Below are 14,096 nucleotides of genomic sequence, written 5' to 3' on the forward strand. Positions count from 1 at the left end.
TTCTTTCTTCGATCTTCGGTTTTCTCTTTCTTTTTCTTTTTGCAGTCATGGAGGTGGAAGCCAGAGCTCCAGGTAAAGTAATCCTCACCGGGGAGCACGCTGTCGTCCATGGATATGCTGCCGTCGCTGCATCCCTTGCTCTGCACACTCGATGCCACATCAAGCGGAATGCCTTCAACTCCTCAGGTTTCTTTTCTTTCGCGATCTTCATTTCAGTTATTCTTCTTCGTTACCATCATCATCGTTAACATCAAGCTTTTCCTTTTCCTTTTCCTCTTTCTTTTCACCATCTCTTAACATCATTTTCATCTCATTGAAATGCGTTGTAACCTCAGGTTTCTTTTCTTTCGCGATCTTCATTTCAGTTATTCTTCTTCGTTACCATCATCATCGTTAACATCAAGCTTTTCCTTTTCCTTTTCCTCTTTCTTTTCACCATCTCTTAACATCATTTTCATCTCATTGAAATGCGTTGTAATAATCGTCAAGATTTTCGTTCTTTTTTTCACGTAATAATAATCTTCTTCATAATCATCACATCCTTAATATCATATTCATCTCATAAGCCTTCTTCGTGCCTTCTTCTGATTTCAGCTTTTTCTCTGTAATAAGCCTGCTTTATAATTTTCAGTTAATAGTTTCTGTTTTGTCTTAATCTAACGAGAAAACTTGATCCTATCCAAACTTCCGATCCTAACCAGTATTTTTTCCAAAGATGATGGGATTAGCTTGAACTTGCTGGATTTGAACCTAAATTTACATTGGTCACTGGAAGAAATTAAAGACCTGGCAGCAGTTATGCAGTCTCATGCATCAATTCCAAATGCAAATTCTGAAAATATCATTTCCAAGCTAAAATGCCTTGTGGATGAGAAGCTCCTACCTGAAGCGAAGATTGGAACCGCGTCTGGTGTCATGGCATTCTTATTTATGTATAGTTCCATTATAGGGTGAGTCTTTGTTACAATGTTGGTTTAATTCCATTCATAGGAAATGATCCCATATTCATGTACTTTCTCACTGGATGTATATGTTTAGTTTATTTCCTTCTGCAGTAACCATATCCTCCAATCTTCCGATCGGCGCAGGGCTTGGATCTTCTGCTTCTTTTTGTGTTTCATTGGCAGCTGCAATGCTCAGTATGGCAAAACTTTATGCTAATGGTGAGGGAGATAGCATTGATGACATTACTGATAGTGTGCATAAGTCACTAAACATAGATGAGGACAATCTAGAGCTCATCAACAAGTGGGCATTTGAAGGCGAGAAGATCATACATGGTAGACCTTCAGGAATCGATAATAATGTCAGCACTTTTGGTTAGTCCATTTCCTATTTGTGTAGTACTAAAATCTCACTAAAGTAAACCTGGATTACGTATACACATGTATGCCTGGTTAGAGACTCTTGAGGAAGAGAGAGATTAGTGATCCAGAGCTTAGTACTAGGTAGGGTGCGACTCTAATATGAAAAGAAAATGTCATATTATTAATCCTCTAAAGAGGCAATCTATTTTGTCAAGACGTTATTGAAGTGTTTTTAGGAAAGTCACATGTTATTTATAGACTACTCCTAAGGAATATATTTAGGGACTAGCTAATTCCTCCACGTAATGACTTGTTCAGGCTATATTGTCAAACTCAAGAATGGTAACTTGACACGCCTTCAAAAGAGCATACCACTCAAAATATTACTTACAAACACTAAAGTTGGAAGAAACACAAAAGCTTTGGTTGCCGGAGTTGGAGAACGTGCTATTCGGCATCCAAAACCTATGACTTCAGTATTCGAAGCTATTGATGCTGTAACTGTAGAAGCAATAGGAATCCTACAATCAATTTCTGAATGGGAAACAAATAGATGTGATCAAGAAGGAAAGTTGGAGGAACTCGTGGAGATTAATCAAGGTTTACTCCAATCAATTGGAGTGAGCCATCCATCAATTGATGCTATTTGCAAAACAACATTGAAATACCAGCTTCGATCCAAACTTACTGGTGCCGGTGGTGGTGGATGTGTTTTGACTATCATACCTGATCGTATCCTCTGAGAAAAAAAACATTGTTATTATCATTTTTCCCTCAGTTTGTGGATTTCATGAATTTGAAAATGTATGTAGACTGTAGATATTATCATTATCATACCGTAACAAATTCCCTTAGAGATAACTTCTAAAACCTTGAATAAGATCAAGTTTGATCTTGAAGCGCAAGGTTTTGATTGTTTTGAGGCTGCTATTGGAGGACCAGGGGTGCAAGTGACTGCTGGGTTCTCACAATAACTTTTTATTTGTAAGTGTGAGTCCTTCGATATTGTTTTTAGGCATATTGATACATGCTACTCATTCATAGCAGTGTGCTAGCTTAAAAGAGAAATGTGAGTTTATTTATTTGAGTCTTTCATGTATCGATTGCTTGTTGTATGCTCCACCAGTATGGAACCAAAACTTGTAAAGCCAAATAATTGCTCATTCAATTGTTTCCTGTTTCTTCTTTATATTTTAGTTTTTTTTATTTTATCTAGTTATTTTGCTTTTATATAGTTTTCTCAACCTCTAAAATCTTATGAAGAACTTCCTCTGATTGTAAACCTATATTCGAGTTACTGACACCAGTCTAATCTAACTTTTTGCGGCTCTTTCCAATGAACAGAGATGCAAATAGAAGACATATCCGAGGGAAACTTCACAAACTAGTAGTCAATGAGGTGATAATGTCATTTATCAATATGCCACTGATTACTATCAATGTGGTCATTCCATGATCTCTCGAAGATTCCTGTAGCACGATCAGGATGTGGTGCCGAGAATTACAGGAGAGCAGAAACTGAAGCTGTGACTACAACAATAATGAGATATTCCAGAGCACCGGCTTGCATTGAATCTTAACCAATTATGCCATGGTTGAATGTTTTTATCCATTCACTATGTACACATGAAACAAATTTGTACTATTGAAAGTGCCATATGCATTGATGGGTTTCTAGTTCAGATTCCAGAATGGTATCGATAGCTGTAGCAGTCTTTCCAATTTGTGGGAAAGTGCCATATGCATTATTGATTGGTTTCTCGTTCAGAATGGTATTGATAGCTGTAGCAGTCTTTCCAATTTGTGTGTCGTTAATTATCAGTTCCTGTTGACCACAACCTCTAGGGACATCTGCATTTGAATATTGTGATTCTTATGCACGCATTAAGGTATGAACTCTCTTTGGAGGCTTTTCCCAATGTTCAGAAAATGTACTATAATTTATTCAAATTCCTGTTGAATGTTGAATGTTGTCATCTATAATTGTTTTACGCATAGAAGGTACCATAATTTGCGCAAATTCCCACCAATTGTTTAAAATTGCAATCAACAAATATTTTAAAGGTAACTGAATGTGAATGGCATTCCTACCATCATTATTTGCCCGTGTGAACTGATGTATTTGAACAGAACTATTCATTTCCACGCACATGGTTTGTGTTCCCATAGAACTCTTGAGTAAACTTGCTTTTACATAAGTCTAAAGAACTTCAAAAGTGTCGTTTGGAACCAAACATGATGAATTATGTTAACCATGAGTAACGGTTAAAACCAAGGAAAGTAAATTACTTCTCAGGTGGATGTATACTTTAAGTTTTAAACCAAGTTTTTGATTTGCTGTATATATATATATGTATATCTATATTTGACTATTGTGGGAATTTGGGAAGAGTATCAGATTATTCTGGGTTTAAACAAGTGAAGATATATTGGAGGAAAAATAGTGCATAGTTATTGATAACATAGGTGTATGATGTAAGTGCTCTCTGTCCCCTCTCTCTTTCCATTAATTAGTCAGCAGTTGCTTTGCTGTGATATACTGCTGTTAATCCATCTCATTCAACTAGAACTGGTCTCCCATGTATGCATGCTAGTATCTCTGATCTTTCATGCAAGGCTCTTGGTCTTTATTGGTATATACAACGTAAATTCTGATACTTAAGAAGCTATATTCTGGCATCACAATTAGGTTTTCGTTACTCTGGGCTTATGTAGGCGAACGACCATCAACGCTAAATTCTTCGCGGCTACTATAGTATCTCTGTATATGCAAGTATATGCTGCTTCATTGTTTTCCTTCTCTGATTTTCCTAGTGAGATCTTAGCTTATTGACTAATTTAGATTATTAGGATGAGACAAAGTTCTAACTACCTAATTGACAAAGAATCTTTAACTATTAGGATCATCGCGAGCTTATATGGGGAGGAAATATGCGTCTATGTTCTTCACTTTCGCTACATACTTATGGACTCTCATACTAGGCCCTCTAGTTTGATATTTGAGGAACATCACCCATGATCTACCTTTACACATGTGACGAGAAATGGATGTCACTTAAAATGCTCAACCTTTTTTCATCATCTTTAAAGGCACTACATTTTGATTCAAATATGTACGTGGCAACTTTGTCCACATGTTTCAGTAGACTTTTTATGCACGTACCCCGATTATGATTGGCAAGAATGTTAATGCTTAAGTATTTGAAATATCTCATAAATTTGGTTATTTCATCCATCTAAAGCATGAACAAACACATGATTGCTTGGCCGTGACTATCATTTATGTATTTTTGTCAACATATTTCAAAAAAAGGTCTATACATGTGCCCCAATTATGATTGTTGAGAACTTTAAATGCTTAATTGTTTGATAGATCTGACAATATTTGTAGCTTCGTCCTTATAAATCACGAATAAACATATAATTGCTAAGCTAACCTCATTACAAAAAAACTTTTTAAGTGTTCTATGCTTTGGCCATTTAAAGCATGAAACCTTGCTTTACCATGGCATATGTGGTTTTTAACACACCATTTGCTCATATATCGATGCTACAATAAATTTGTATTTGTTAGGATACAAAACATACACAATGTTCTTCAAGTACTCCTTAACGTACTATATCAAAAGATTTTTGAAATACATAAAGAAATAACAAAGAATTTCTTTCCTTATGACCTAGAGGATAATGAAATGGTATGTTGTGGATTGTTTATGTTGCAAGGCCGCTTGCCCAATGAATATTTTTGTGCATTGGTTAACTACTCAATGTTTTCTTTCAATATCATATTGTTTGGTATTTGTAAAGGCATCGGTTAAGTGAGGTTTGTTAAAAACTTGATGCTAGTTAGAATTCGGCACAACAAAATGTTATAATTGGGTGTTTGGAATTGTTTGTGTTGTAAAATTAGATCTTGTGACCGACCTTCCTTTACATGATATGCAAGAAGATCCAAGCAAAGAAGACAAACTTGCAGGTAAAGATGTTTCATGGGGCTCATTTATAATGAAGTATGTTAAGTTTAGGGTGTGACCAGGGCATGTTCCACTGTATGGAGCGAATGCCTGCCATATGCATGGGGGTATGTTCCCAAATGGCTGACATGTGCTGATAAATCCAAAGCATTTGGTAACATGAGCGCCATAGACATGGCCAGAGAGGCACATGCTCCCATTGCTTGCAGGAGGGTTTGAGATTGAACCTCGTGTTGTGTTGCAAATGCATGGGTTCATTGATCTGTACAGTGCGCCTCGCTTTTTGCCTCGTGCTACATCGTTGACGTATGGCTTCGATCGGATAGTGTTGGCTTTGTGGAATATGCTGATTTCCGGATATGGCTTCCATGAGTTTGTTTGGGAGGCCCTCTGCTGATCGAAGGAAATGAGATGTAAGGGTGTCCCGCCAAATGCCGTCACTTTCATTTCGAGTTTGAAAGCATGCCGTGATAGGGGAGCCGTGGACCAAGGAAGGGAAATACATGCCGAGGTCTGTATGAATGGAGCTCTTGATGGTCATGGTCATGGTGATGACAATGATGATTTACTTGGCAATACATTGCTTGATATGTACACCAAATTCGGCCTGCTTCAGGATGCACGATATGTGTTTGTTAAGCTTCCTGTAAAGAATACAATCTCATTTAATACATTAATTGTGGGATATATCAGGTGTGGTCATGGTGAAGAGGCATTAAAATGCTTTGAATCCATGGAATCCAATGGCCTATGCCCTTCTACGGTTTCATATGCATGTACATTAAAGGCTTGTGGCATGGCAGAATTGGCTGACAACGGTCGGAAACTGCACTCTGAAATTTGCATAAAAGGTTTAGAGACAGATATTTTCGTTGGAAATTCATTGGTCTTTATGTATGGGGATTGTGGAATGCTCATGGATGCACAAAAGGTATTTGACACACTTAAACTTCAAGATGTAGTCTCTTGGAATGCATTGATGGGCGGATATGCAAAACATGGGCACGCCAAAGATGCATTAGAGTGCTTTAGAAAGGTGCAATGTAATGGCATCATCCCCGATTTCGTCACATTTTTATGTGCCTTGAAAGCCTGTAGGGAGATGGTCACTAGCATCAAAGGCATTGGAATACACATGGAGATTCTTAAGAGGGCTTTGGACAACGATATTTCAATCGGAAGCACTTTGATCGATTTGTATGTGAGTCATGGGCTGTTTGTTGAAGCAAATCAAGTGTTTGAAAAGCTTCCTCATCGGAACGTTGTCACATGGAATGTGATAATTGCAGGTTATACTAAGCATGAACTTGGTGAACAAGCAATTGATTGTTTCAACCAAATGCAGCGTGATGGAATTCATCCAACTAGAGCAACATTTATTTTCGTATTGAAAGCTTGTATTTGTGTAGCATCCATTGACAAAGGCATTGAGATGCATGGAGATGTCGCCAGAAGGGGGTTCGAAGGAGACCTTCTCTTAGGAAGCACTTTAATTGATATGTATGCCAACTCTAAAAGTCTTGCTAAAGCACATGAAGTGTTCGAGAGACTACCAATCAAAAGCATTATCTCATGGACATCTCTGATTTCCGGTTATGCCGAAAATGGATTCGGGCTTGAAGCACTCAAATGCTTTGAAAATATGCGATTGCATGGTGTTGCCCCAAATAATGTAACATTTATTTGCAGCTTAAAAGCTTGTGGCAACATAGGGTCTATAGAGAAAGTAAAAGAAATGCATGCTGAAATAGCTAAATGTGGATGGTTGGAGAGAGATGTTGTGGTTGGAAATGCATTGGTCGATGCATATGCTAAATGTGGCTTCTTATGGACAGCTCGACAAATATTCAAGAAACTTTTAACTAAAGATGAAGTATTGTGGAATATGCTACTTCTTGGATATGTCAACCATGGATACACTGAAGATGTGTTGGTTCTTTTTGAGCAAATGCAACTAGAAAAGGTTCTCCCAAGTACTATTACATTTTCCTGCTGCCTTAAAGTCTGTGGCACTTTGGGAGCTATACAGAAAGGTCAAGAAATGCACCACGATATTTCCAAAAATGGATTGTTGGATGGAGACCCTTTACTTGGGAATGCATTAATTGAGATGTATGTTAGATGTGGTTTTCTTGTAAAAGCACAAGAAGTGTTTGACAATCTTTTCCTTAAAGATTGCATTGTCTCTTGGAATGCATTAATCTTTGGATATGCTGAGCAAGGAGATTGGGACAAGGTTCACTCTTTGTTTGACATGATGGTTTACGAAGAAAGAATATCACCAGACACAGTCACATTCCTTAGCTTACTTGGTGCATGTAGTCATACAGGTTTGATAGACAAAAGCTACATATATTTGAGGGCTATGTCTGATGACTATGGCATTACTCCAACACTCGAGCACTATGCTTGTTTTATTGATATTCTTAGCCGAGCAAGCCAAATAGATATGGTTGTAATTTTCGTTGAGAAAATTCCGTTTCAACCTAATTGTGTGTTATGGCATATTGTATTGAATGCTTGTAGAAAGTTGGGCCATATGGAGCTCGGAAAGGAAACATTTGAGCACGTAATGGAACTCAATGAAATGGATGATGCAGCTCATGTTTCTCTCAGTAATATTTATGCGGATCTTCAGATGCATAACAATGCAATTGAGGTTCAAGCAATGAGAGTTAAAAAAGCAAGCAAATGAAAACAAATTGATCTGAGTGTAATAGTTTTGGATCTTGAAATTCTCATTTGAAGGGCAAGCAAATTTATGTGCAAATCCATTGGCGTTTGGGAGAGGAAGAATGAAAGAAAATACTCCCTAGTGGACAGAATCATGATCTGGAGGGTGGAAAAAGCTTGACATCCAGATTGCATGAGAATGTGTGACCAGTGAGTACCACAGTACACCTTGCCCCAAAAGAAAAGAAATGAGATTAAATGAATTGTCAATTCAGCATCTTCAAATGGCCAAAACCAGTTAGTTGTGACCAAAGAAATTAAATCCAGAGTGAGATTTGATACAATCTGATAGTGAAATGAACATAAAGTGGAAATAGGTGTAGCACGTACGAATTCAGCAGAAGTCTCCTGGCATATTACTATGGCTATTCATACAAAGACAATGGGAACTCATCTCATGAGATCCTGTAACATAGGTCTCTACTCTACAACAAGATCAAATGTACTCCACAGTAGATCTGTTTTTGGTTGGTACATTCAGATATGGTGACCGTCTCTCAGAGTCCTTGTAGATATGAGCCACAATTATCTTTCATCACAATTCGATCTAAAGCTCCATAACATTCTCCAACCCACTCTAGAAAGGACAATGAAAACACCTTCGAATCAATGTAAGAGTGAGTGCATCCAACAAGTACTGGACAGGTCTATAGTAAGTCCACGCAGCCCAAAGCATGAACCTTCCCATCCATATGGTCAGCTCATTTGGAACTGTCAAATCCAAAAGTCTAAATGTCAATCTGGCTCAGACAACCGCATTGAAACCTTTGGAGAAAACTTCAAGGCTACAATATTTACTTCGAATGACCTCCTAGTATGACCACTTAAATGATTGTCGAAATGTTTGACGACAATACAGTCCATGGTAAAGAAGCTTCTCCTGAAACCAGCTTGGGTGCCTTCTCTCTCACCACATTCCTGAAGGACCAATCATGATATTTTTTTTCCCATAAAAAATATCCTCCATTGGTATTAAAATAGTCCACTATTACAATGAATATTGCATGTGAATGTGGTTGCATCAGGTCTTAGACCTGATTTCAGCATACATTTGAGACATTGGACAGCCATATATCCATCGTGGTTTATTCCAAGGACCAATCATGATCTTGTGTAAGCTAGTCAGTAGATGTGTGTCTTCTAACACAGGCAAAATGTTGGCATTTGTCCACATCTCTAGAAATCACTCACACATCAACTATGTTAAACATAACACCGCAAAGAAATCTGGAATGTGATGTCTAACATGCCTAAATGGTGTCCCACAATTCCTTCATGAATAGCCTTCTTGACCAGCCTCTTTGAAAAAAGTACAAGTATGGGGAGGACAAGGCTCAGATGTCTCTCATAAAATGATATGCTCAGGTACAACGTGTAAAGAGACTATGTATGCATGCTACGTATAAAAGGTAGAGATACTGAGGCATGGAGTGTTCTATAGTTGAGAGAGAAAACAAATAAGGAATGTCTTGGACCGATAAAATACACACAAATACATATACATACATGTGTGTGTGTGTGTGTGTGTGTGTGTGTGTGTGTGTGTGTGTGTAGAAATACATATGCGTCTGCATAAGTTAGTTTGTAGGAGTTCAATTACTCAACTTGTCCAAATAAAATCACTTTGCATACCCATCATCTTCCACTTGTCCGCGACAGTGTATAGCCCATGACCACAATTTTCACCTACACATTTTCAATCAGATTTTTTTTTACATTTTTGTATACCAGAACTCTTCCATTCTGCAACTTCTTTCACAAAACACTTATGTAATCCCTTCTGGATGTCCTTTACTATGCTCTTAACATCATCGTTCAGCATTTTTGTGTACATTGGTAACTTTGTAATAAAGTGGGCTACCAGTAGAGGAGCCCATTTTAAATGAAGTATTTTCAGCAGAAATTAGAGCTCATATATATGTTCATGGACTATAGACATACGTAACCATGGAACTCAAGTATCGTCATGTTCAGCATGATGATAACGAAAACCATGATTCCATGATTTGTTAAATCCCATTCAATAATTATGTCACAGAAAATCTAATCTCCACATGGGAATCATCATATTAATCAAAATATGCACTTTGGCTTTTCATATTTTGATAGATCTGCAATAAGATGAGTTTATTCACATTCCAATAGAACAAGAAACAAAGCCTTCCTTGGAAAGAAGAGAAAAATAAACAAAGTTTTTACAATAACAAAGTATCTTCCCCTCCTTTTAGACCTATTTATTGCCTTCAAAAGAATCAATCCTTTCAAGGAATTTGTTTTCTTTCGTCCACAGCTTTGCATAACGTTTTCAGCTCATTATTTATTAGACTCCCCTGAAGTCTAGAGCAAAAAGTTTGGTAATCTCAGATTGATTTTCTACAATTGTTAGTAAAAGACACTTTCTCAGCATATGAACATCCTTTCAGCCCTTATTTAGACGTGTACACTCAAGATCATTTTCTTCGCTTTCATTCTCTTGTTGTTGGAATATCAAATGTATTGGTGCTGCAAAACACTGACAGTTACTCAACTGTCATTCTCTTATTATCAGAATATCAATATACTGCTGGTGCAAAACACTTGATCATCGTCTTGGCCTTCATTCATCACCATCAGAATACCAAATGCTACTCATTCTACTGGTCCTTTTTATACCTAGATCCATGTCTAGTTTTCTTGGCCTTCCCCTTCTTACTATCAAAATCAGATGTTCTTATGATAAAAAGCAAAGTCTCTACAAGCATCCCAATTACCATACCAAGGATACCTCCAGCAGCATGCTGCAGAGTTAACATACTATTAGTAATTGCACCCATATCTCCCCTCTTTTCCAAACAAAAACATTCAAAGGATCATAAGAATTGATACATACCAGAACAGGGCTTCCACCCAATTGAGACCGGAAGAAAGCATGTCCAACCAAGTAGCCAGTAAACATTATAACTATAACATGTAACCCTGCAGCATAAATCCACATTTTAAAATGAAGAATAATAATGATCGATATATGCCGGACTCGTGTATAAACATGATGAGTAAACATTCAATCCCAAGAAACATGCAGCATTAAGTCACATAATGGTAGGCATTATCTTTAAAACTACAACACATTACTGAATGATACAACTATAAGCCTGATATATAGTCCATGGAACACAATATGCATAGTGCTTGTCAAGCATGTCTTTGGCGCCATTGCTCCTAATGCTACAAGTCAATCAAGGGAATAAACTGGAAAAATGGTTTCTTTGTTGATAGTAACTTGTTTAATTCACACAAACGCCTTACATAAAACTATTAAGACTTTGTGAGGGTCTTATTTATAGATAAAAGTTCATCAGGCTACCAGTCCAGTTTGATCAATCATCCATGGAGTGTTTTAGTGAACGATTATTTTTTACTCTAAAACACAATTAAAAATGTTTGCAGGAACACAATCAAAGTTTCTAATTATGTCATCAAGATAATCATTTCCTCCAATATTTTCCTTGGAATTTAAGAATGAGTTTTCTGCAGACAGTTCATCCAATGGCCAGTAATTTTCACAATAAAAAGAAGACCTTTTAAATGGTGCACATTTGACATATCTACACAAAAAGACATGCCATTCTTAGACCCTCTCCAGTAAAATCAGCTATAGCTATATTCTCTCCATCATAAATATGCAGTTTTCAACACCACACTCAACATACCAAACCAAAGCAGTTCAAACTACCTCTTAGTTTTTAACCATTACCTTTCAAATTGTGTGCACTCAACATAACTAAACAGAAATAAGATCCTTTCAACTACATCTCCTTGAGCCTCTCACCAATATCAATAATAGCTTTATTCTTTCCATTATAAAGTGTGGTTTTCAACATAAAAAATTCAACGTACCAAAACCAAGTTGTTCTTTGTATGATGAGAAGTATTCAGGCTCCCCCCGTTGGTTCCATGCAACATCTTTGACGAGTTCATTATAAGTTTTAGCATCTGCTATTTCTTGGAGTTTCGTAAGACGTTCTTTCAGCTCATCACTCTGAAAATAATTGAAATGCCAATATTCAAATCACACAAAGATTATTTCAAGAAAATGAACTTATGCACAGAAAGACTAATCAAATATAATCTCTCCACAGTTGGAACACAAAGATCACCTAAAGAAAGATTAATCTATTGAGGCACAGCACATTGAAAACATGTGTCACAAAAACATGAAAGAGAATGAGCCTTGTTGACAGAGAAAAAATTTCACGTCTATAAGAAAACTATGAGAGGTCACAAGCCTTGTGAGTGTGCTGCAGAAAACAAGCTCAAATCTGCATATAAGAGCAAACGAACATATGGCTGAAGCTAGATCATAGTTGGATAAGAAAATAGCAAGGGAAGGGGCATTAATATAATGCCCCAACTAAGAGTAGTTGCCTCACTATAGCTCTCAATGGATGGACAATCCTTGAGCTGCAAGACTCGAGAAAGGAATTGCTCATGAGGATAATGATACTGCACCTCAATATGTTTGGTATAGGCATGAATGAAAGGATACTGTGCAATGAAGAGCGAAATTTGGTTATCACAAGAAAAAGTGTAGCAGACTGCAGTCAACTGAGGAGATTGCGACTCAACAGGAAGTCAACACAAACCCTAAAATTACATACAGAAATTTACTCCTGTTTCTGGAATAAAGCTCACATGTAGAGATTTCAAGTACTCTCCAATAAACATATAAAAAAGGAGATCAAATCAGCTTGCAGATATGCTGATTTGAACACACTAAAATATCTCACCATTACCTCTAAAGACGGATTTTCTGTTCTACTCAAAACAGGTTTGTTTGGATATCGCAAGTCAAGTCTTATGCTACCAAGTAAGACAAGTTTTGTTGTGCTATGGAGTGTCAAGTCTTCAAAAACAAATCATAGTTCACTCAGCTATCCACTCATTCATAACTTTTCAATGTCCTTATGCACTGCCTAACCTAAACCTTATAAGGCATAATGTTACAATCAGATTCACAAACCTCTAGATACATCAGGAACTAATGCTAACTAAACCAACCACATGTCAATCACGGGACTGATCAAATGGGGCTCCTCCAGTCTGGGGACGATTGGCCCCCGTTCTAAATTGGCCATGTAACATTGGCTTACCTGATTTCCAGAAACTCATGAAAGCAAGTAAAAAAACTAAAAATAAAATTGCTAATGGCCAATGTCATCAAAAAGAGCAAAAAAAGACTTCATATTCAGCCTAATTTAGAGTATTGGACTGGTTGGTCATCATAAATGGGGAAGTTAGTGGGAATAGGCTCTCACCTAGCTACCCAAAACGAGGGTAATTGACTGTTATAGGTCCCTTTTAACTTCATAATTGACAAAAATATGCTGGCAACTAATATGGCAGTAAATACCCCTAATTAGGTGGTGGTTGTAGCACCTGAAGTGTTGGGCTGTAAAGGCCCAACTGTAATCAAAGCACAGAAATTTAAGCATATTGAAATACAAAAGTAATCTAATCATATACATTTTGAAAGACTAATCTAATCTTCTGGATTTTGAAAGAGAAATCAAATATAACATTTTCCATCATATTGGACTCAAAATCCAATCTGACCTTATACACAAAGAGAGAAAATGAACCCCCTTCACAGTTCAAAACGCAATGATGCAGTGATGAAATCTAACCTTTTCACGAGGTCTTGGACTGACGAAGACGATACTTGATCCTGAAAGGAGACGGCGGAAGCTGGGACGAGCAGAAGAAGGGGGGGCATGAATCCACGCATCTCTGAGCAGCTTGTAAGGCACGGCATTGTTCTGATCGAAGTCTCCATAATCAACAGCGTCGGGGATAGGGAGAAGGGTCTGATGGGATCTAAGGAAGTCTCGGATGGTGGGGGTGGATAGGAGGAGCAATCCATGAGCATGAGCATCAGGAACAGGATCAGGAACAGGAACAGGATCAGGATGGCCGTGGCCGTGATCAGCCATAAGCTTTAGGTCTTAATTCTCGTCGTCTGCGCAACACACAGACAGACAGACACGAAAGAACGAACGTACGACACTCCTTAGGGTTTCCTTAGGCTGTGGACAATGAGGCCTTC

At 37.5% G+C, this 14,096-nt stretch overlaps 3 protein-coding genes across 4 annotated transcripts; 2 read left to right on the plus strand and 1 right to left on the minus strand.

The window, feature by feature from the left end:
* Positions 1–3,268, plus strand: LOC147861677 (mevalonate kinase-like). Of its 2 annotated transcripts, none has more exons than XM_087322858.1 (6): positions 1–186; positions 716–950; positions 1,039–1,319; positions 1,626–2,039; positions 2,163–2,291; positions 2,635–3,268. In XM_087322858.1, the coding sequence occupies exons 1-5, from the start codon at positions 48–50 to the stop codon at positions 2,279–2,281; spliced, it is 1,188 nt and encodes a 395-aa protein (XP_087178984.1). In that variant the 5' UTR covers positions 1–47; the 3' UTR covers positions 2,282–2,291; positions 2,635–3,268. The 2 variants fall into 2 exon arrangements, with proteins under 2 accessions (XP_087178984.1, XP_087178983.1); XM_087322857.1 differs by having other exon boundaries at positions 4–186; positions 2,652–3,268.
* Positions 3,269–5,798: 2,530 nt separating this feature from the next.
* On the plus strand, positions 5,799–7,976 carry LOC147861678 (pentatricopeptide repeat-containing protein At3g03580-like). The gene has a single exon (XM_087322424.1). It carries the CDS (start codon positions 5,799–5,801, stop codon positions 7,974–7,976), a length of 2,178 nt encoding a protein of 725 aa, XP_087178550.1.
* Positions 7,977–10,065: 2,089 nt separating this feature from the next.
* Positions 10,066–14,065, minus strand: LOC147861679 (uncharacterized). Its single transcript, XM_087322907.1, has 4 exons — positions 13,678–14,065; positions 11,891–12,032; positions 10,884–10,969; positions 10,066–10,791 (listed from the first exon to the last, which is right to left on the minus strand). The coding sequence occupies exons 1-4, from the start codon at positions 13,981–13,983 to the stop codon at positions 10,648–10,650; spliced, it is 678 nt and encodes a 225-aa protein (XP_087179033.1). The 5' UTR covers positions 13,984–14,065; the 3' UTR covers positions 10,066–10,647.
* Between the last annotated feature and the right edge of the window lie 31 nt (positions 14,066–14,096).

The sequence above is a fragment of the Azolla caroliniana genome, unplaced genomic scaffold (assembly GCF_043228905.1).
Source record: "Azolla caroliniana isolate FFs.n. ecotype wild unplaced genomic scaffold, voAzoCaro1.0.p SCAF_7, whole genome shotgun sequence".
NCBI lineage: Eukaryota > Viridiplantae > Streptophyta > Polypodiopsida > Salviniales > Salviniaceae > Azolla > Azolla caroliniana.

Excerpts from the sequence above, each read along its gene's own strand:
- LOC147861677 (XM_087322858.1), top strand. The coding sequence starts at position 48 with ATGGAGGTGGAAGCCAGAGCTCCAGGTAAAGTAATCCTCACCGGGGAG. Across the intron at positions 187-715 it reads GAATGCCTTCAACTCCTCAG|ATGATGGGATTAGCTTGAAC; the intron begins GTTTCTTTTCTT and ends TTTTTTCCAAAG. Across the intron at positions 2,040-2,162 it reads TTTGACTATCATACCTGATC|AGATAACTTCTAAAACCTTG; the intron begins GTATCCTCTGAG and ends AAATTCCCTTAG.
- LOC147861678 (XM_087322424.1), top strand. The coding sequence starts at position 5,799 with ATGAATGGAGCTCTTGATGGTCATGGTCATGGTGATGACAATGATGAT.
- LOC147861679 (XM_087322907.1), bottom strand. The coding sequence starts at position 13,983 with ATGGCTGATCACGGCCACGGCCATCCTGATCCTGTTCCTGTTCCTGAT. Across the intron at positions 10,970-11,890 it reads CAAAGAACAACTTGGTTTTG|GGTTACATGTTATAGTTATA; the intron begins GTACGTTGAATT and ends TTTATGCTGCAG. Across the intron at positions 10,792-10,883 it reads TGGGTGGAAGCCCTGTTCTG|CATGCTGCTGGAGGTATCCT; the intron begins GTATGTATCAAT and ends TTAACTCTGCAG.